Genomic DNA, 22,425 nt, shown 5'->3' on the forward strand with positions numbered 1-22,425 from the left:
TCGTCTTGAGTTTGAGTTTGGCGAACCGACAGCTGTTCACTGCATCTTTTGTTGGGCTGGCGCTCATGGATTCGTGGATCTGAGCGATTTCCATAATGTCGACACAGGCGATGACACAGTCGTCCTCCTGTGAATCATCCCTTTGAATAACAGATTACCGTAGTCGTGAATGTTTCCCTCACAAGTCATATACACACTTATTGTTTAGTTATGGCTGTCCATTTTGGCTTCCATCATTCAGATCTTCTCTGGTGGTGATTTTTTAAGATGGAAGGAATTTTTTAGACCGTTCCGATCGACTTTTCCCGCGTTTTTATTCCTTTTGGGCCATTTTATCTACTTTGTTCGTTTCGTGTCTATACTTGTTCGTGACAAGCCCTATATGGTCGCGTACGTGGCGTGACGCGTGACTCCGCCCATTAATCCATATAAATAACTCGTTAAATGGAACTACTGTATCAGTGCGGAGCCGGGCGCTGGTCGACGAATCATCTCCATACAATTCTTAATTGGCTTATTATTTCTTTTTTTATGTGTAAACAGCAACGTCGTCAGCTGTTCCGAATACTAGTCTACAACAATTCTTACAGGGTCAGTAATGGAAGACTCACCGGAGTTGGCGCAACTCATGCATCATCTACAGAGCAGTTCTTCTACATCTGCACAACCTTCTTTACCAGAGTCCACTTCGACACCTGGCTTATTGCCAAATGGCAAAAAAACTAAAGGTAGATCATGTCGGCTCCTGCGTGGATAGTGGGCACCGTAGGAATCGATAGTTAATTGTTCTAGGACGTGTCAAGATTAAAATGGAATATATCGGGAACAAATTGCGGCGGTACACGACGTTTAGCAAACGAAAAACGGGCATAATGAAGAAAGTGAGTCAACGCCACTATTATCGATTGATCGTTAATCTTTCGTGAATGTATGATTTCTCATGCGAACAAGAGGAAGTATTCAAATATGGTGCATCATTTGCTGATTTTCTCAACTTCTCTACATCTTATTTATTTCCTCAGCATTTAAAAAATGAAGGAATATTTGCGATCAAGGAAAAGAAAGTCCCGTTTCTGTTTCGTTGTTAAATATTCCTTCACCTTTTTGAAGGGTTTGAACGTCGGGTCCAATTTTTGGCGTTCGGGCAATCTATCTAAACCTTTCGAATTATTTGAAATAGAATATAAATCCTGAGAAGATAAAAATTGCCATTTTTCAGGAAATTGTATCGATATGTAATTACGGCGACTAAATTATTTTTAGATTAAGGTGCGCTCTAACTTCTATTAACGTAACAGTTGCTCTGTCATTGTATTCGTGCATATTTTTTCAACCACTATTTTTTTTTAAAGTAATGCAAGAAATTCCCTAAGAATTGAATTCTGCTTTTCGCTGAGTCGATTCTGACGGGAGTGGTTCAGGTTTTGTTTTCTGTATTTGACATATAACCGATGAATCTCACTTAAACAGTGCCAGTAATTGGTTTAATACTTAAGAACACAGTTTTGTCATTCTCTCAGTAGACCATGGGTCCACCGAAATGAATTGACTTGCCTGATTGATAAAGTAGCATCCATAGGAGTTAGATTTTGGAAAGCTCCTGTTACTTATACACACCTTTCCAAATCCTGCCTTCTATCCGTCAAGGTGTTCTGTACGGCTGCAGAAAGTCCTTGGAAAAATGGTGATTTTAGGCTTACGAGTTATCCACGTTAACGGGGACACAAGTCATGCTACTAGTCGCATCGGAAACCGGTCATGTATACACGTATGCGACAAAGAAGCTCCAACCAATGATCTCTTCGGATACTGGAAAAGCACTAATCCAGACATGTTTGAACGCTCCCGGAGGTAAGTGATGACGTCATTAAGTAAATTTTTGCTGTGTGTATATAGTTCGATATACCAACTACTTTTGAGTTGAGCAAAGCGACCTTCGTTGCGTATGACTCAAGGGTTATTAACTTTTATGTGAGCCGGCAAAATTGGACTGTCATTAACACATTCCTCACAAAGAGAACACCAAACAAAATTGGAGCGTTCTTTCGGCTATAGAACTGGTTTCGATTACCGTAGTATGAATTCTTGGTACGGTGGATGAGGTCACAGAATTGCACTGTTCCAGATGGTTCTGATCTACAACCGAATCGAACCGAATTCACGTTTGAAACTGGCACCGCACCACCCAATCCACGGAAACGACGTGCAGCTGACACACCAGATACGACTGTAAGTTACCGTATACGCAAACCAATTATGGCACATGCATAGCCACGCCCTTTGCCGAGCATGCGCTCAACACGATGACCGTACAAGGCGCGACCAACCGGAATGGGCGGGTTCTTCGGGCACAAATAGCAACGAAAATATACGTTGTTTGGGCGGTGGACGGGTGTGGGATCAGTGCGCGGACCACTTCCAGGACTGGATTTTTTTCCCGTTGGATTAGCCGGATTCGGCAGGGATCAAGAACAAATTTAAGGTAGTGGTGCTCAGAATGATCGTGTTTCAGGGGTGGGCAATTGCGGTAATTTATGGAGAACTTGTAATGGAGTCCATTTTATATTCTCTTAGTACTTGATTTGCTCGCACTACTGCGAGAAGTAATGTCATAGACCTGCCTCCTCATTACCCAGTTCCTTCATTTCTTATTGAGGAAGCTAGTTTTTTTAAGTTCGTTTTCTATCCCCCTTAATTCTATCTTCTATCGCTAATTCATATTCTTCCAACTATTTTTCTTTCTTTAGATTCTACATTGCGGAACTATCAGTGACTTTAGTGAGGTGCATGAGGTTTAATTTACGTATTTCTCTCTGGTTTCTCCAATTGATTCTAGAATGGGAAAAGAACTTTTGACCTTCTGCTGGTGTATTAGTCGTCATAAAGTTATTGGAAGCTCCAGAAACCACCTTCGATAACTTTAGGCAGCCACATTGAGCAACATTGAAGGTAAAATCAGTCCTTTTCTCCACTATCCACTACATATTACTGTATTTGACTGACTAAGTGGATGTTTGTCAATGACCAGTGCACATTGTTTCACCTTTATGGAGATTTTGAAACAAAATCCAATAGTGTCATGGAAACTTCCAAGGACCTCGAAGATTTGTATGGCGTGTTCGTTGCAGATGTCGCTAATTCATATTCTTCCAACTATTTTTCTCGCAGTAAACTCAAAAAATTAATGCATAAGTTTGTGTTTGTTCACAGCTGGAATATTTATGTGACCTGAACACATGCTTAAAACCTTGAACTCTTCTGGCATTCCATGATGAGCAGTCGTATTTAATCCAATCTTGGAAAACGTTCCCTTTCAATGGGAGACGAGTTTTGGCTGGGTCACCATCACGATTGTATCAGAACATGAAGTTAATGGCAACTATTTCTTTTTTGCAACTTGCCATTATTTCACGAAGTACTCTGCGGAACTACCACAAATCTAAAAATACATTAAAAAAAGGTTTAGGTAATGTTGGAGAAGAAGAATCTAACTGCTCACTCATCTGCAATAGTTGAATAACTAGGTACTCCTCCTATTTGGGAAGGAAAGAATTAAGACTCTTTGATGTAGTTGATTTTTCATTCTTAGAATGGATTCTATTGATCTGAGTAAACTCGGGACATCTACTCGACTTATTTTCCAAGATGACTCTATGTTTACTATTCTATATAACTGCGAAATTGTGGTCTTGCTTAGCGAACCATCACTTTCAATTCTACAAAAAACGCTTTCCCTAACCAATTCCGTCATGCTCACTTGATAATTTAAAAACTCTCCTCCACAATTTCGTGTGTTGCTAAGAAGTGTTTGACTGTTGAGGAAATTTCCTTGTTATCATGCGAGTAATGTGATGCATGTTGCGTCTCCACCGAAGCATTTGTTGTTTTTGTTGTGGTAGTTTGTATCGTTGAGTCTTTGACGTACAAGATGAAGGAGTTGAAAGTCGATGTCTGCTTTCGAATGACCAAAGGTGAAGTTAGCGAACCAGAAAATCAATTTTCGTTCATTTGGCGGCTGAAAGAGGAAAATGGCCAGCAACTCAAACACACTGCCATATGTGTTTCAGTCTCAGCCTCTGTCGGCTGCTCTATAGCCAGCCGGAAAGGGCTTGATGATGAACATAATTTCCGGAAATGGGGGCTGAGAGAAGCTCGGATAGTAGTGACCCCGTCAACATTAGGAAACGTTCTTCACGAACTTTTTTATCCTTCTTGAACTGCATACTGCGTATTTTATCTGTGAAATTGGCGGTTTCTTTTGAAAAATTCCAAAAGAGAGACTATAGAACTTAAACGTAATCCTGCCATCGAGTAAGAAAATATTGCTTTTGTTTTGTGAGCCAATGTGCCAAGAAAAACGTGATTTTTTTCTCTAAGAGTAAACATTTTCCAGAACCTGTAGAATAGTATAACCTTTAGAAATTAGCCAGAGCTGCATTTCTTCTCACTCATGTTCAAACTCTTGAGCTCTGCTACTCTTTCACTAGAATCTGTCGATTATTGAATTTTCAATGGTAGATCTATTTTTAACTTTTGCACTATTTATTTTGAATTGAATTCGATGAAACATTTGTTTCATTGATGCGTAATGTTAGTGATAATATCTTAGATTTGTCGACTCCACGTTCAGTTGACAAGAATACATCAATAGTGGAATTTTTATAAGAGAATCTGCGAATCCTTTGGAAGAGAACAGTCCGAGTTGGATTTCTACGGTTCCAGTTCATTGATAGAAACACTCTTTGGTTTATAAAAACACTGGGAGTGATCTGTTTACCAGGAAGGGAGAATCTTGGCAAACAGTTGTGATTTTGAATGATGTGTTAGGGCTTCACTTTAAAAATGGAAGAAAACAGTGGTTATATAATTTTTCATTTATATTTTCTTACGTCAATTTGAATGTATTTCGAAACAGCCTGTCATCCAATATTCTGGTCATTCTCGGGATACTTTTTTGTAGAGGAATTGATATCAAAAATTTCAATAGTTTTTTTTTTTTTTTAATTTACGCGCATTCCATCAGATCGTTTTTCTGCATTTTTTTTTCTCGGTAGGAGCTACTGTGCTAAAGTCTTCAGCGTGAAAGCAAAGAGAGAGAAAAGATGGGAACTGCTGATAAAATGGAACTTCGGGTCGTCTCACATGCTAGAATATTAGAATAGGGTCTGATTAGCCTCAGGTTGTAACATTACTGGTGTTTTGACGGAAGCTCTGCGATACCTTTATCATTAATTTCTTTAGTACCGTCATCAGTTCTTATCACCAATTTTGTTTACTATTGGCTATATTAATAACGAAAGCAATGCCACGATTATTGTGATTCTCTTAAGGAGGGGAAGAGAAATGGGCGGTTACCAAAGAGTTTTCGTGTATGGTCATTGTTCTAGATTTAAAAAGGAAAACTATGGCACTTAGGTTAGCAGCTTTATCTCAAGAAGCTCAGAAGCACTTTCTCTATGAGATTATGTTCTGCTTGGACCAACATGGAAACCTTAATGAGCTGCGGCGTTCATCTATTCCGCCGCAATAGCTACCAATCGTTGGCTTACTGCTAATGTTATCTCGACTTATTAATCTATTATTGATTGAGATCAACTTTTTTCTTCTCCACTCGGACACTCTTCTGAACTGAACTTCCTGTGTTCTCATCTGTGGATTTTTGACAGCTTCTTTCTTCCGAATCATGGATTGATATGGCTGTTGTTCAGTCTTGGTAAAGCTAATATGTTTTAAGCAAGCTATGAGGATTTAGAAAACAGTATTCATTTCATTCCGATAAAGAGGATTCCTAGGCATAGCTCCTAGAAGTTCCTATTTTAAAATTGAGATTGGCTTGTGGAAATATCTTCCAAATGTTTGACTGAAAAATCTCTTCGTTTTCACTTTTGCACCGCACCCCCTTTTTTATGGGTAATAATTGGTTAGTGGCAGGGAATACATGTGACTCAATAGAATTCTCCCAGCAATCAAGCTGGTCGCAATGTGGGCTTAGCTTCATGAAGCCAATTCTTCATTTTTACTCTATGAAAAGAAAAGTTTCAACCAGAAGAAGAGTGCAAATGCAATTTCTCGAGAATCGTACATCGAGATCTCAGTTGGTTGAAAAAGCAGAGAAGGACGTCACCGAGGAATCCTTATTCAAGAAGAATGCGTTTCGTGAAGTATGCCGTTTCTTTTTCTTTTTCTTTTTTCATTTCTTTCAAGCATTTCTTGGACCTTGTTCAACTTCTACGCATCTTCTGTTTCTTTGCAACTAGGAATTCTTGGATTGTCTATTGCGAGACGTGCCAGTGTCGATCGCGACGACTCTGCGAGATGTTTTCCGCTAGTCATATCCTCGGAGGTGAACTCTGCTGTGTTTTGACGCCGATCAACTCTCTATGGCACTTTCGTTTGTGCGTCTGCATGTCAGTTGTCATGTGATTCGTTCAAGCGTCAACCTAATTTGTTTTGGTGGTAGCGCTTCTGCCTCACAGGCGTTTTGAAACGCATGATCTCAACCTCAGCTGCTGCTGCTGCTGTTGAGTGTGTGCTGTTCAACGCATGTGCTTAAAACGACAATAACATCGGAAACTGATGAGGAGGGGACCCGGTAGTGGAATTGTCATGTGGTGTTTAACAAGTTTCTTCGAGAGACAACTTTGCCAGCGATTCATATCGCTCAGGCTGTCCCGAAAAAGGCGTATTGTAATAGATGCAATGGGCAATTTCCGGGGCGCTACCCACATAATAGCAAAACAGCATCGAAATGCGCGCTGCGCTATCTATCCTGGAGCCAACGTGTCTGCGTCTCTAAAGCGGGTGCGCTGACCATACCGGCCTCCTATTACACAATTCTGACGTGTTCCCAAATAGCTGGGCTGGGCAGATAGAAGTCTGTGTGAGGCTTACACTCAAATAGGGCAGTGTAAAGCTGTTTTCGAGACTCCTTGCCGGGTATTCGGGAACGCTGAGAGCTTTCAGCGGGGCAGGTTGCTGACTTTGCTCGGTACGGTGAGCCACGATGATTTTCGGCGAAGTCATCTCAATCTGTAGATTCTGCAAGATCGTTGGTGACTATCAAAACTAGGGTTTTGGAGTTAAAAATAGTTAGTTAGTTAAAATGAGTATTATTTCAACTGGCTGAGGAGGTGAGGAGGTGACAGTCTCACGGAAACGAAGAAAATTCTTCAGATTTTCTAGGTGGTGATGCAAGATTTTCGTGGACATTCAGTAACGTGAAATCACTTGAATACGATCAAGCCCGCTAAGTAGTTCAAATGATGGAAACAAAAGTTTTTCTTCCTTTTATTCTTCGCGTTCTGGATTTTCATTTTGAGAAAATTGAAAACTTAGTTCTTTGACGAAACTTCTTCGAAAGTACGTCGTTTGTAGTCAGGTTAGCTGAGCATTCTCGGTATTTATGATTGAAACACTTTTTGCACAAAGAATATAGGTGGATAACATGAGCAAAGAAACAATTTGTTCTGAAAAGAACTTAACAAAGGTTTGCTAAGCAAAACTTTGCTCCTTATTTTAGGACTATTTAGTTAGCTGAGCTCAATTAGTTGCATAAATGTCGCCTTTGCCACTGCAGGCTTACGGATTCCAATTATTTAATCACGCAGTTGCTAACTAATTAATTGGCAGTGGAAAAATAGTTGGATTTTTTTTTGTAGAGAAATCTCCGTTTCGTTTGCATTAATTTGAAGAAATAATTGTAATTAAGACAGATTTTTAAATGACGAACTGGTTTTTGTTTCCATATCTGTGCATAAGATAGTCACATCACATTAAACTCACTTGTAACAACTAGATCAGCTTGAACAGATTGTGTTCTTTCTCGCCTAGAGAGTTGGAAGTTCTTTGAACTACTGCGACATAGTAAAAGTTTCCTGGTAATTAGGTAGTGCTTCTTTGCATTCTGTACGGAGGTAGGCTTTTCCAACTATTTCAGAAAATGCTCCTTTATCCAATAAATGAGCCAGCTGTCAATAAGGTCAGGCTTTCCTGCTTTAAGAGAACAGTTGTTGTTAGTTGATGAAATAGGCGAACAGCAGTCATAAGGACATCACTTGACGGCAACTTCGTAAGCGGTAGCGCAAAGAATGGTCAGATTTGAGTTCTCGCTTCAAAAAAGTGGTAAGCGCTAGCACGTAAGTTTGGCCGTTTCCAGAGATTTCTCTTGTTTCCGCAAAGTTTCTAGTGAAGTGTGCTCTCGAAAGTATGTGAAAGAAGAAGGAAGTCGCAACATTCGTCACTCCCGTTCCAATCTGCCTGGCGAGGCGACGAGCGCTATATCAGAAGCACTTTATGAGACACTCCAGCAGCACTTTTGTTTTTCTAGTCCTCTATCGTCTTGACTCTGCGATTTTACGGAAGGTGAGCGATTTCCGGAACCGGTTGGGTCGGGCTGAGCATGGCCAGCTCTGTGTCTCCCACGTGACCACGCTCTCTACACGCCGTCCAACTGATGTTGTGTGTTTAGCCAAGAGCGAGTCAGGAACACTTGCCGCGAAAGGACGCTTCTTCCTCTTCTTTTCCCTCCCGAGCCACAGAGAGAAGCCAGGCCCACACACCGCAAATTATCGATCGAATCGCAGTGGCAATTAGGGGCTTGTTCGGGGTGGGACTGGATGGATGAATGGGAATGGAACGAAATCAGTGAGGGGGTGAACAAGATAGGGTTTTTTTTTGGAAGTGACGCGAATGCACGGAATGGACATTCAGGCACTGTTGCGACTCTGCCTGGGCGGCAGTTCTCTACAGTATATGATCTACATTAGTTGTTGTGGCTTCATGTGAAAAATTCCGGAATCAAAAGATAGTGCAGAGATAACGCTGGGAATTTCATAGATGATCATGCAAGGAGGTTTGCAGTGAAGAAAGCTTGCACTTTTATGACCACCGTCCATAATTCAACACCCAGTGTTTGATTTTTAACATTGAAAATTTCTTAGAAGGTTTACTTGCACTTTCTGACTTGCTAAGCCCTTATTAGAATCGAAAATGGAACTCAAAAGTTCGAGGCTTCAGTCTATCTAATTTGTTTTTTTCATCCTTTATGACAAGAAAGCCTATAGGTCTGAACAACTGGTTGCATAATCCAAGTATAACAGGCTCATGAATAGAAGCTGAACGCTTTATAGCGCTCCGGCTAACAACTGTAGAGAATGCCGGGGTTTTCTTATTTTAATTTTGGAAGTTTGCTTTGTTTAGATGAGCTTGTGTAAGCTCTCTTAACTAAGTGCTTTTTCAGCTTGGCATTCAATGTGCTCATAGATAGCTATATAGCAACATTTACTGCAATGCACAAAGAATCTTCCGAACCTTCACACAAATCTAGTTCACTGCTCTTTTTAAAGAGCAATGGAAATCACATCCCTCAATTACACGAGCTCTACAAGCACCTCAAACAACCCACCAAGGAAAGAGTTTATATTGTTTTGTATGAGATGACTTAATGGTGATTTTCAGCCGCGATTTATTGAATAAGGCCATCAAGGAACGATTAAGCGACACTGGAAATAACTGAGCTGTGAAAATCGCCAGAGATTTCGCAAACTGAAAGACTGTTCCTGTATTTAAGCCACTCTCATTCGGATGCTGAACATGAGCCGTCAACTGGAGCTTCTTTTTCTGTTACATCAGAAAGCTGCATTCCTAGATGAATTGCTTGGGTGGAATCGATGCCACTCTTTAAGGACAACATCAGGTGTGGTCTTTCCAGACCAAGTCATCTGGTATATTAGCCCGAAGTATGAAATTGTTCATTGGTAACTGGCAAAATGAACGACGAATGGAATCTCTTTAAAGCGAGATTCTCAATGTCGCATGATTCTTTCTAGAATATTTGTAGAGAACATTTGAGGAATAGCACACAGAAGTAATTTTGTCCAGTACAGGCTTCTTACTCTGAAATTGTCCTAAATTTTCTTGTACTTTTTTGTTCATATACTCTCTAAAGTTTGAGTTATTTACCAGCACCAATATGCCTAAGGTTTGAAATCTGGCGCCTCATCGACGACAGACGAGAGCGAGAGCGATGCAAACAAAGTGAGTAGAAGACACGTGATTGTGGGTGGTGTTTACCCAAAAAGAGGTTGAAACCTTTTTCATTCGGCAAACAATGCACGGCAGTTGCTTCTTTGGCTCCTCCACCTCATAGCTGCTGCTTCCGATCTGGCTAAATATTGACTGCCAATGTTGGCGTTCAGTGACGAGTGAGTGTGACAGCAGAGTAAGAAGTTCCATCGAAATGAAACATACTCTAAAAGTACTTTGCATTTGAGTGATGTGAGCAAGGAGTTGGAGAATGGGAAAGGGGTGTGCTTTTGACTGTAATGGTTCGAAAAGTGGGTTCGGCCTCGTTGTCTTATGAAAATGTTTAAATCAGAGCAGACAGCTTCTAGTGTTGCGAATAGAAAGCATGAAACGTTCAACAATTTGATGGTATGTGTACATAAATTAGGAAAACACAACTCGAAGTGAAGGAGAAGGTGGAATGAATGATTTTTTGTGACATACACATCACACATCATCTTTTTCACATTGGACAATCTTGCCACAAATGATAGACACTACACAATCACAGTAACTGCGCAGGACGACGCAAAACCACAGTTATCATTATTTTTGCGGCGATTCTGTAGACAAGTTATGAGTAACCACTTTTTCTGGTTTTTTTTTTGTTTCGAACTTTTTCGAGAAGATCATGGATATTTTCTGAAGTTGTTGGAGTGAAGAGATCGACAGTAATGTACATTATTTCAGCAGTTCGTTTCCTTGCTACCAACTATGGTTCCGACAGCGCTGTTCAGTTCTTTTGGTGAAGATGACTATAATCAAGAAGACAGTGGAGATGACTCTGATAGCGAAGAGCCTAGCGAGGCTGCAAAGGAAGAAGCACCTGTAGCGGAGGAGCCCAAAAAAGATGGCAAGTAGCACGATCTAGAAAAAAATGACCTATCTGTGAGAAGAGGAGTTGTTGGTTCTTTTCGCTATCACTGAGACGTTTTAAAATCTCGCCTACTGTAACGCTCCTTTCACCATACACCGTAGTGATTTTCACTCTGAGAGCCATAACAAATTTCTGCCACTACAAGGCTTCTGTTCGTGTCTGTTCCGGGAAAGAGCACACTTTTTTGCTACTCTGGGAAACGATGCACGAGCAGCCGGTTCTCAACGAACAACGTGTATTTTCGTCTACTTTCGGCCGCTGATGCTGCTCTTCACCATCGTCTTCTTCACCAGCGAAACTCTGTGGCATCTATTCCAGTGTTAAATGCTACGAATGCAAAGATGAAATGAGTGCCAAAAAAGACAGTTTCGGGTCTTTTCATAGCTGATTGATTTGTTTACAGAACAAGCGGAGCTAACGGCCAGCCTCCAACAGACGTTAAAGGAGGCGCTGAAAGCTGCTGGAACGAACCGGCTAATGCAGCAGAAACGACGGCAAGCCAGTCCTCCACAGCCGCCCCCGAGCTCGCAACCAGCGCCAGCGCCGAACGCAAATGCATTTCTCGCGCCGTTCCTACTATCAGGTAGATCATGTTATTCACAAATTTAAAATTAACTCACACATGTGCACCCATTTCAAAAATTCCTCTATCCCATTTTATATTTTTCCCAATTAACCGATCATTTCACTTTTTTCTCTCTTAACCTTGCATAACGCTTATCACTTCTATCCCTATCACCCATTTCCACTCTAGGACTTACCGCAAATACCTCCGCTAACGGCACGATATTCCAATTACCGCAAGGTTGCGTCTATACTACGTCGCCAAACGGCGCTGACGGTAGGTTTTATCTGGAAATGTAGGAAAGAACATTTGGCATGCAAGTAGCGTTACTTGAACAATGTTTGTTTCTTAAAAACCATCGTGGAGGCATCAAGTAGAAGGATAAGGCTTCCAGTAATTGATGGTAAAAAGAAGTGCAAAGGGAGGGAAGAAACAAGACATTAGAGAGGGAACAACTAAACAACCAACTATTTGTGGATTGCATCCATCAAAACGTTGATACAAAATCAGAAATACACAATACAAAATCTTTTCTATGTGGTATTTACTGAAATACAGTTAATGACAAAGTATGATAATGCAAATAGTATAAGTATAATGTATATAATCATTATGGAATGTAAAGGATAAAGAAAAGAACTCCCTATGTGATGTATCAAGTCAGTGTTTTGTCCTCTGAAACAATTCGGTACCAAAATCAACCCCGGAGAGATGAAAGCTTTAGTTGACACTAGGGCGGTCTCGAACCATCAACCAACCGTGCACTAGAGCCTCTTACTGACTGCACCACACCCGTCCCACAAACATGGTTCGATTACTCAAATTTGAAGGTAGCTTCCATGACTCACTAGTCTCATCATGGCACTCTGGCCTACGCGCTTTGACTGCATAAAATAGGGTATATTTACTACTAAACTCTAATTGTCATGTACTAGGCCGACGAATAAGTCGTAGGGATTTTTTCAAAGTAAAAGATACATATAGAATCAAAAAGTATTCCAAAGACAAATTAGAAAGAGAGTTTCTCACTCTACGAGAATGCCTCATTACTGTTTTCAATTTCATTAGCCATTGTTTTTAACCTAATTGGCTCGTCGAGTGGGCAAAATGGAGTATTCTTGACAGCACGTGTTTTTTTTTGTACTTAATCGAGTCGGTAAGGCACTGACTAAGCTAAAACTCGTGCTGTATATGGTAATGAGGGAGAAATGCTTTGAAAATGACGACCTTCATTCGTCTTCGTGTTTCAGACTTAGGGGTTCTGACCATTTTGACCTCGGAAAAGGGCAACACATCGGTCGATCAAACTGTCGCAGGTTGAGGGGATTTTTTCCTTTCTTTTTCGAAGTAGCTATCGCTCATTAACCAGCAATATTAGCTCCAATATTATTCTTCTCTTCGCTAATTTCCGCCCTTTACGGAATACCTTTTCGTTGAGTTTTTGGTTTCTCCATAATTTTTATTAGTCTTTTTGGAATCTTTCTCCGAGTTTTTTTTTCGTCCTTTTCCAAATACATTCACGTCTCATACGATGTCCAACCTGCTTAAAGTGCAAAAAATTCTCTATCGAATGATAAGCAAAATTTTGGGAATATTTTCCATTCCTATCTACCTGCTTCCTTCAGATGGGTGGTGTAGTGCAATGGATAAGATGACCGACTGTGGCAGCACTATTGAACAATGGATTGAAACTGCCTAAGGCCCAACTGAGCCTTTCATTTCTTTGAGGTCGATAAATTGGAACTAGACTTGCCTGGGAGAATAGAAATACCAACATGATACATGAATTATTTATGAAGCTATCCCAGGCAAATCATATAGGGCTGCACGAGCCTTCATAAAACTCAAAAGGTTCTGAACTAAAGTCCGAGTGGGCGCAACTCCCGTAGGGAGTGATCTTTTGTCTTTTATCTTATTATACAAGTTATCCTTACCTGGTCACTTCCCAGTTCGAAGAAAGGGCTCATGATTTATTGTTCAAGCCAGTATAAAGGATAAAGTGCACGGATCAATCCCTATGGGGATGCGCCTACGCGTTCGAATTCAACTCAGACTCCGTTTGAGGTTTATGAACGCGCGTGCAGCCTTACAATGACTTGCGGGGGCTAGCCGATGTCAAGTCAGTGTTTTTATCCTCTCTCGCGGTCGATGGTTCGAAACCGCCCTGGTGCCCACCAAACCTTTCATCCCTCTGGGGTCGATAAATGGGTACCAGACTTGTCTGAGAGGATAAAAACACTGACTTGATCATCGGCTGGCTCCCGCAAGTCATCGCATAGGCCAACACGCGTTCCAAAACCTCAGCGATTACGAATTGCAGTACAACGCATTCTCGCATCCCAAGTGGATTGACACGCCAGTGATTTTATCCTTTATCTGTCAAGTCAGTGTAAATAAATAAATATATATGTACATATATAACACATACATATAGTATAGCACACGCCTTAGTCTTCAAGTGCAAAGGTCCTCTATAAAATTACTGAGTTGTTACGAAAAATCGATAGAATTAGATTTTAGATCTAGAGAAGATGGAAAATTATTTCGTATTCCTTGCTTTCGACTTCAGCTCTATCTTATCGCTAGGGTCTGGGATCTGGGTGGAATCATAGCGAACTGGTGCGACGAGTGGTGCCCGCAGGGGTCGTTCTTAGATCCCAACCGCTGCGCTCCACCTCACCGCTTTGAGGGCATCTGCTTACGAAAAAAAAACAAGCTTCATGACGTTTTGACTCGACTATGTATAGACGGCAGATAGCGCGCAGTGTGTTCAACAGGGTGACACTTCGCTTGAAAGCCCAACCCACGAATCTGGGGTGGTGCGGATTTCAGGAGGAGAGTTCCTATAAGGGGTGGTAGATTATGGAGAGGAGGGTGATTTCGTCCATTTTTTCCTAATTTTAGTTAAAAAAAAAACGGCCCAAAGGATACGGCGCGTGCACAAGGCTGGCGCGCTCTTCCGGGCCGTTTTTTTACGGCAATTAGGAAGAAATAGACGGAATCACCCTTCTCCCCATAATCTACGACTCATAGCCCACCTGAAACCCGCACCGCCCCAGCCAAGGCAGAGGAAGGAGGAAATACACGTGTGTCAAGTGTAGAAAAAACGACGCATCGCACTCATCCGTGTTCCTCACCCGGGATTCACCATTGATGTTTGAAGCTGTTGAACACTTCCACGCCTGCTTTATCTGCACTCAACGTATTCGTTAGCTACACAAAATATCAAAGTAGCCATCAAACTTTGAAACGTTTTTCTGCGTGGCAATAAGTTTAACACGTAGTTTTTTCTTCTACATCCTCTTGGAAATTCTAGGTTAAGATAGGTATTACTTCTAACGGATATCAAAATGTGAGTGTCTTTGTGCATTAAAAAACTAATAGTACAGCCTAAACCTGTTCAGGTGGAGCATCAGCCAGCAACCTGTTGATCAACTCAACGAAAGCTGATGACGCTGCACCGACAACAAATCCGCTTCTTTCGTTCCCGTTTCAGTTTAATTTCCAACAGGTTTGTCAGGTTTACAATGCAGTTATGAGGAGCACTAATCAATTTTATCCTTACAGTTGATGGAATCTGCCGCCCTAGGCGCTCAAATCACCAACACAACTGAATAAATTTGAACTGCAGCATCATAACAATTCTTTCATAATTCTATTCATAACTATTACATTCAGTTTTTTCCTTTATGTTTTGTTTTGTGACATTGTGGTACTTAAGGATAAGAGATTCTAGTGTTCTGTGTTATTGATTAATTGATATGATGATGATATTGATTAATTGTTTAAAATCTTGCTGGACTCGTATCCATTAAAATTTGCCTTTTAAAAGTAGTAAATCGCTAGGAAAAAAGTTTAAACAGTAAAGTGGTGCCTAGTCCAGCCTTTATAGCTCACTTCTGGATGACTTTTACTGGATACGGGATCCAGTTTATCATGACCGAGTTGATCTTTTGTCTGACCATAGACATCTTTAAGTGTGTTATTCTGATGCGAATTAGGGGAATCTTTTAGGCTGTGCCCTTCAGAAATGTACTATTCGTTTGAAATCATTTGTCTAGAGTTTGGAAACGCTACACAATTATCGTTTCGTCTTTTGTTTCTACAAAATCTGTCCGGTTTCCAGTTGCCTTCGCTGGTGTGCTGTACTGCGTTCCGTGTGTTCGAGGTACATTTAATTCACCTAGTACCTGCTTGTTCACCACGAACCCAACAGTGCCTAAGCAGTTCCCCAGTTATCCAGCACATGAGAGATCTTTATTTTTGAATGTATTTAATATATCATTTGGTCGTATATTGTTGGTGTAATTAGTGTCCTTTCTGTTCTTTCTTGGAATAAAATGATTTAGAAGAATTATTTATAGTTACTTAAGCAGTTATGTCATGCATTTATAGCGGTGGTCTGTTACGTTTTCAAATTTCAGCAAATGAGGTAAGCGCTAGTCCTTTGAGTTTGCTCATCGTTTGAATGCTTTCTGTACTCTGATAAGGCGCTTGAGAGGTTAAGTCACTTATGGCTTTGATTGTTCCAGGATGGAGGCGCTAGCGCCGGAATGTTAGCTGTTGTTTAATAAACAAGACCAAAAGAAATAATCTTGGCTACAGCTCAAGCTAATCAATCTTTTGATTAAAGCTACATATTAAATCATGCGAAGATTCAAGGACAGTCGAACATGGGCACCATCTGGAAGAACATTCAGAGATCTTGGATCGCATGAAGTTTCAAGTTGCTAAACAAGAATGATTTGAGGAAAGAAGAACATTTGAAGTATTTGTTCTTCATTCATCACGCTTTCACCCTTTGCGCCTTCACATTCCTTCTTTCCTTCGAACCCCTCCCTTCCTCCTTCCCCCCACCCTTCCCCTTACCCCTTCAAAAAACCCCCAAAGTTTATGGAACAGTGTAGCACTTGCTTAGAAAAGAAACGGAAACATTTCCACGGTAAAATTAAAGGTATTATTCCCGAATTTGAGTATTCTCTCATGGGAAATGAAATAAATTAAGGAAGGAAATTTCCAGTTCGGTGTCCTTAATTAATTTATTTATTTCAAAAGGAAATTTCGAAAGTTTGTTGTTCGTTTGTTTGCTTTCTTTTAAATCAGGAAATCAATGGCCAATGACATCAACTGTTCCATAGTTGAAAATATATGGATGGATACTCATCATCATGTTGTGTTGAGAAACGCTCCAAAACCTTTATAACTTTCCATAATATTTTCCTTACAATCTATTTCTTACAAGGAGTTGTTCACTGGACTTGAGAAGTAGGTAGAGCAAGGACTTTTCTCTTCCCACATGGTCAGTGTTTGCAGGTTTATTTTATTTTTGAAAACCTTATGTTCTTTTATGGTAAGTTCGACATATCCCTACTCGTATTGACAATAGCAGCTCTTGTTTTTATTTCGGAATCCGCTTCGATGAGTTTATCGCCACAAGGTTGCGTATCCTTGTAGTACTAGTTCGGATCCATCTCCAACTAGCTCCACGACTATCGTCTATTTAACCTAAATATGATTACTAGGTAGCTCGTCTTTACGCTCTCCTCTGATTTATAGGTGTCGACGAATGTGTTCAACCGAATGAACGCAATACTTCTTACTTCACGTACTATGCTGTACAGATATGCAGTTCCTTTCCCCTCCCTTCTGCCCTGCCGATATTGCACGCGGGGTCGATCTCATGCTGTGCACCTATATCCACTCATAGTTGTTGGATTGATAAGTTGCGGAACGTCGCTAAATTTTTCATTTAAGCGAATGGAAAGTCTTGTTTTCCGACAGAGCTGAAGTTAATATGGATTCTTCCATTTAGTAATTACAGTTCGCTGTTAAGAGATGTTTAGCGCTGATAATCTACTTTTCATATTCAGTACTAGTAAACACAATGCAATTTGTTGATGTGGTGGGTATGATTCATGCAGAAATTACCACTTTATCATACATTTTATTTACGTGGGTGGTTCGTTTTGAGTCATTCCTTCAGAGGAAGCTGTTCTCAGAAGATGGCTGCAGTTGTCGAAAATGTGGTTAAAGAAGATTCGAACGCAGATGCAGAGCTTGATGCTGACCTTCTAATGGTCAGTCACATTCTGAGCTATTGTGAACTCTAAACTTCAGGAAGGATAGGGAGGTGAAATCCAGCGGTTGACTTAAACATTTGCAAAGGTTTGAATTGCACCTTATAATGCACATCAACGTTCCAACAAAGTTCCCACGACCAAGTTATTGATGCACCAGTCTGAATGTCCGGCTAAAGCCGGAGTTCAGACTTTTTTTGGAGTTTGCTTCGCTCGCCTTCACTGATTAACGAAAATTAATATTAGTAGTTTGAATGTTCTTTTGTCTTGAAACCTCGGCATATTCTGTCTGTGTTTTGCTATAGTGTGCCTACGAGGTTATGCGAGAGATGAGTGCAACTGCGTAATAGGGTCCTTTGATGTAACTTCACCCTACACGAATGTAAAAAACAGTGAGGCGCTGCAAGCTCTCTCTGAGATGATAGATTTATATGGTAACAACTTGGAAACATATGGACTAAGTAAATCTCGCATAATAACGCTTATCAAGGAATGCCTGAATTGTAATATCTTCAGGTGGTCAGGAAATTATTTTGCGCAACTGAGAGGGCTAGCAATGGGTCAACGATTAGCACCAGTACTGGCGATCTGCTTCATGAGCAGAATCGAAGAACCAGTGCTTTCTCGTAGACCAATAATGTATTGCAGATATATTGACGACTGTTGCATCATAACATCAACACAGTCCGAAATGGACGAGTGTTTCCGAGTACTCAACCAACGATCGCAATATATAAGACTCACACGAGAAACCCCAAAAGAAGGATGGCTTCCGTACCTCAACACACAAATAAGTACTTCAAATGGCATTATTAGAGTAAAGTGGTATCGCAAAGAAAGTTGCAAGAACATCATATCGCACGCCAAATCTGCACATCCGACTGCAGTAAAACGCGCAGTGATTCGTAATATGTTCAAAACCGCTAGTGAAGTATGCACTGGCAACCAAGAACGACACGAATCAGACAGACTAGCCTTGAAAATCGTATGTGCCAATGGCCATACAGTACGTCCGCATTACCGAAGAACCCGCACTGTAAATATCAATGTTCCGCGCGAAAACAAAATTTCTCTTCGTATTCCTTTTATCTCTGACAGTGTCAGTGCCGCTGTTCAGCGAAGCATTATCCAAGCACAATTACAAAATGACGTGATCTTGGTAAATATCCCAAATGCAAACATCAAAAGCCAGCTTGTTAGAAACAGACTACATGATAGATACTGCATCTGTGAAAGATGTGTTATTTGTCCTTACGGAAAAACAGGCGACTGCGCAAAGGGGGGGGGGGGGGAGGGGTAATGTATGAGATTGAGTGCTTGATATGCAATGCAACTTACGTTGGGGCGACCGGTAGGAATCTTGGAGTGAGGATTAATGAACACATGGCCGGAAAACGACGAAAAAGTTTGATAACACCACTAGGAAGGCACAGACATGAGGTCCACAACGGAAAGGATTACGATGTGAAATGCGTTATACTGGCTCACAAAACAGAAATATCATCAAAGAAGACGTTGGAGGCGTTTTTTATTCTTAAAAGAAACCCTTCAATGAATAATAGGAATGAATGCTTGTCGATAACGAATGAGTTCTTGCCACTTGTACCGCTCTATGACCTATAACCGCCTGATATTCTGTGTGTAGATCAAATAATCAATGTCGTCGCTGGTGATCTACACGCAGTAATAGTCATTCGCTGGTACACTGAGTGACAAGTGTGTGCAACCAGCCGCGCCACATCCGGTGGAGCAAAACGTAAGACCATTTTCAATGTAGATAGGTTTCTGTTTTCACTACCCTGAACGATTATCGAAACACTGACCCAGGGTGGTGTGGCACTTGACGGGATAAACGTAGCATTGTTCCAGTCTTCCCTATTTAGGCCTCTGAAGACGGCGAAAAAGCCGAAACGTCAGGCAAATAAAGGTTCCATCTAAAAACCTCGTAGGCACACAATAGCAAAACATTAATATTAGTGCCGTTTTCTACGAAATTGGACTTGTGCATCTCCAACAATCTTTCTTCCTTTTTTATATTATAACTAAGGGCGATAAATTTCATAGACATCTTCCTAAACGCATCAGTTCTACAATTCGGGAACATTCGCACTTCAGCTTCAAACACTCCTTATCAATATATTATAGACAACATTTAAAAGTATCACGCGAAATATGGGTTTTTTTCCTGTTTTCTATAGACAATTATCAAAGAATGATGTTTCGACATAAAATGACGTAAACAACATCATCGTACTGACAAAGATAACGTGCCACGTCAGTTCACAAAAAATCTTGCTACTATTTAAGCACCCGTTTGCATCCGTGTTTCCACTTTCTGAAAGCGGCGAACGAAGAAGGAAATGGACACGCGGAGGAGTCATATAGAATGTAAAGCAAAGCGCCCAGTGGCCACGGCTATGAAACGGCTGCAACTATCTATCTTTTGCGTCAAGCACACGAAGTTATTGCGCACTATTTCGACGCCGGTGGACCTGTCGCACCTCCTTTTATAGGTATTTGGTGCCGGCGCACCAATCCGACGCTACTGAACACTTCGCATCCCCTTCTATAGGTATCTGGCGCCGGCGCACCAATCCGACGCCGGTGGACACGTCGCACCGCCTTCTATAGGTATCTGGCGCCGGCACACCAATCCGACGCAGGTGGACACGTCGCACCCCCTTCTATAGGTATCTGGCGCCGGTGGACCCGTCACACCCCCTTCCGTGATTATCTGGCGTCGGCGCACCAATCCGGCGCCGGTAGACACGTCGCACCCCCTTCTATAGGTATCTGGCGCCGGTGGACCCGTCACACCCCCTTCCGTGATTATCTGGCGTCGGCGCACCAATCCGGCGCCGGTATTCACGTCGCACCCCCTTCTATAGGTATCTGGCGCCGGTGGGCCCGTCGCACCCCCTTCCGTGATTATCTGGCGTCGGCGCACCAATCCGGCGCCGGTAGACACGTCGCACCCCCTTCTATAGGTATCTGGCGCCGGTGGACCCGTCACACCCCCTTCCGTGATTATCTGGCGTCGGCGCACCAATCCGGCGCCGTAACGTCGCACCCCACCGTTGCAAGCGCCATCCACCCCTTCTATAGGTATCTGGCGCCGGTGGACCCGTCACACCCCCTTCCGTGATTATCTGGCGTCGGCGCACCAATCCGGCGCCGGTATTCACGTCGCACCCCCTTCTATAGGTATCTGGCGCCAGTGGGCCCGTCGCACCACCTTCCATAGGTATCTGGCGCCGGTGGGCCCGTCGCACCCCATTTTATAGGTTTCTAGCGTCGAGGCACCAACTTGACGCCGGTAGACCCGTCGCACCCTCCCCCCTTTTTTTTGAATTTCGTGACACACACACACACACACACACACACACACACACACACACACACACACACACACACACACACACACACACACACACACACACACACACACACACACACACACACACACACACACACACACACACACACACACACACACACACACACACACGACAGAATAAGCCCGTTTTTATATACATGACATGATGATATCGTGATCATGAATAATATACAAATTTGATGAGATATGACTCAAACATAATGCGGCTTCTTGGTTAAAAGCGGCCAAAAGGCATTTATATTTTAGATGAGCTTGATGGAAAAGTTCATATATATCCCCTTTTACATGGTACATTCTTGTAATGTGTCCATCCATGTACATGGGAACTGTGCGCTCAAGTGATAAGGTTAAGGAAACCCGTTCACTCAAATTGACAAACGTGGTTCTGTTAGAGGCGATTCCACGCTTTCCTTTTGACCAAACATGTCATCCTACTCGCACCGTGCTAGGTGGACCTAGAATGCTGACCTCGATGCCCATGATTGCAAAATGAAACGTGTGTTGCACGAGGTTTGCAAGCGTAACCCACCAATTACCAGAAAGTTGACAGGTAACACTTTACCTTGCCCGTCATTCTCACAGGGAGCGACGCAGCGAAACTAAGAAGACAAGTTCGGATATGAGCAACTCTGCACTTTCGTTGGTGAAGACAACTACATTTTCAATAGAAATTGATCTGGGTAGGGTGATCGTTACCAGTGCTATGCCTGGAGCTCCCACAACCAATGTCGATCAAAAATGTAGATTGTAGCGTAACTATATATTTAGTGCAGATACAGAAGATTGAGTGTGGTAGGGTCAAAACGACATGAAGTAAGTACGCGGCTTCTTTCGAGGCGTTCGGCGGAGCGCTAGGAGCGGTGTGAAACACTTGCTGCCACCACCCATCGCTGCAGTTTGCGACGATCCACTTCAGTTCCAACTGCTGCTTCCACCACGGCGTTTCGAGCGCGTACGCAAGCTCGCCACAACTACACGCGTGATTTATGTCGTTCTGACCCGACTATGCCTCCAAGCGCACCGCTAAAACCACACAACCAGCTAGAGCAAGCATGAAACCCTTAACAACAACTTTTCGTTTTGTTATGCCGAAGTGCTAGACATTGCTGAGGTCGACGTCATGGGAAAGAAGTCATGGGAGACTCCAGACTTTTCAGGGTATGAAACAGCGACGAATGGATGCACTGCCAGCTTAGCTATTATCGCAAGGACATGGAGCTATAGTAGTGATATGAGGGCTGACAGCATTGTATTGTTCAAACACGATGTGAAGGATTTCGCGCAGTGCTGAGATCGCGGAACCGTTAGCAAATTAATCATCTAGTCCTTTCCTCTCTCCTCTATTAAAGGCTGCGTACCACGAATCTAATGTGGTGAAGAAATCCGCGGGAGAAGCTAGAGAGGAGGTTGTAAATCGCGCGATCCGGGATGGTTCTGCTTATCTTTC

General features: G+C 42.0%; 2 protein-coding genes across 3 annotated transcripts in view; both read left to right on the forward strand.

Annotated features, from left to right (window-relative positions):
- Positions 1-598: 598 nt before the first annotated feature.
- RB195_014689 (uncharacterized protein) lies at positions 599-15,122 on the forward strand (the record flags this gene model as incomplete). 2 transcript variants are annotated; one of them, XM_064205060.1, is made up of 9 exons in its annotated part: positions 599-728; positions 793-881; positions 1,695-1,851; positions 2,126-2,229; positions 10,753-10,915; positions 11,343-11,522; positions 11,694-11,780; positions 14,909-15,015; positions 15,072-15,122. In XM_064205060.1, 9 exons carry the CDS (start codon positions 599-601, stop codon positions 15,120-15,122), a joined length of 1,068 nt encoding a protein of 355 aa, XP_064060941.1. The 2 variants fall into 2 exon arrangements, with proteins under 2 accessions (XP_064060941.1, XP_064060942.1); XM_064205061.1 differs by lacking the exon at positions 11,694-11,780.
- Positions 15,123-17,506: 2,384 nt separating this feature from the next.
- The window catches only part of RB195_014690 (uncharacterized protein), a gene marked incomplete at both ends in the record, with an annotated part of 15,504 nt that continues 10,585 nt past the window's right edge, over positions 17,507-22,425 (forward strand). Inside the window, one exon of the mRNA XM_013435249.2 lies at positions 17,507-17,581. Within this exon, the coding sequence (XP_013290703.2) occupies positions 17,507-17,581 (75 nt within the window). The remainder of the gene's footprint in view (positions 17,582-22,425) is intronic.

This window comes from Necator americanus, chromosome V (assembly GCF_031761385.1).
Source record: "Necator americanus strain Aroian chromosome V, whole genome shotgun sequence".
NCBI lineage: Eukaryota > Metazoa > Nematoda > Chromadorea > Rhabditida > Ancylostomatidae > Necator > Necator americanus.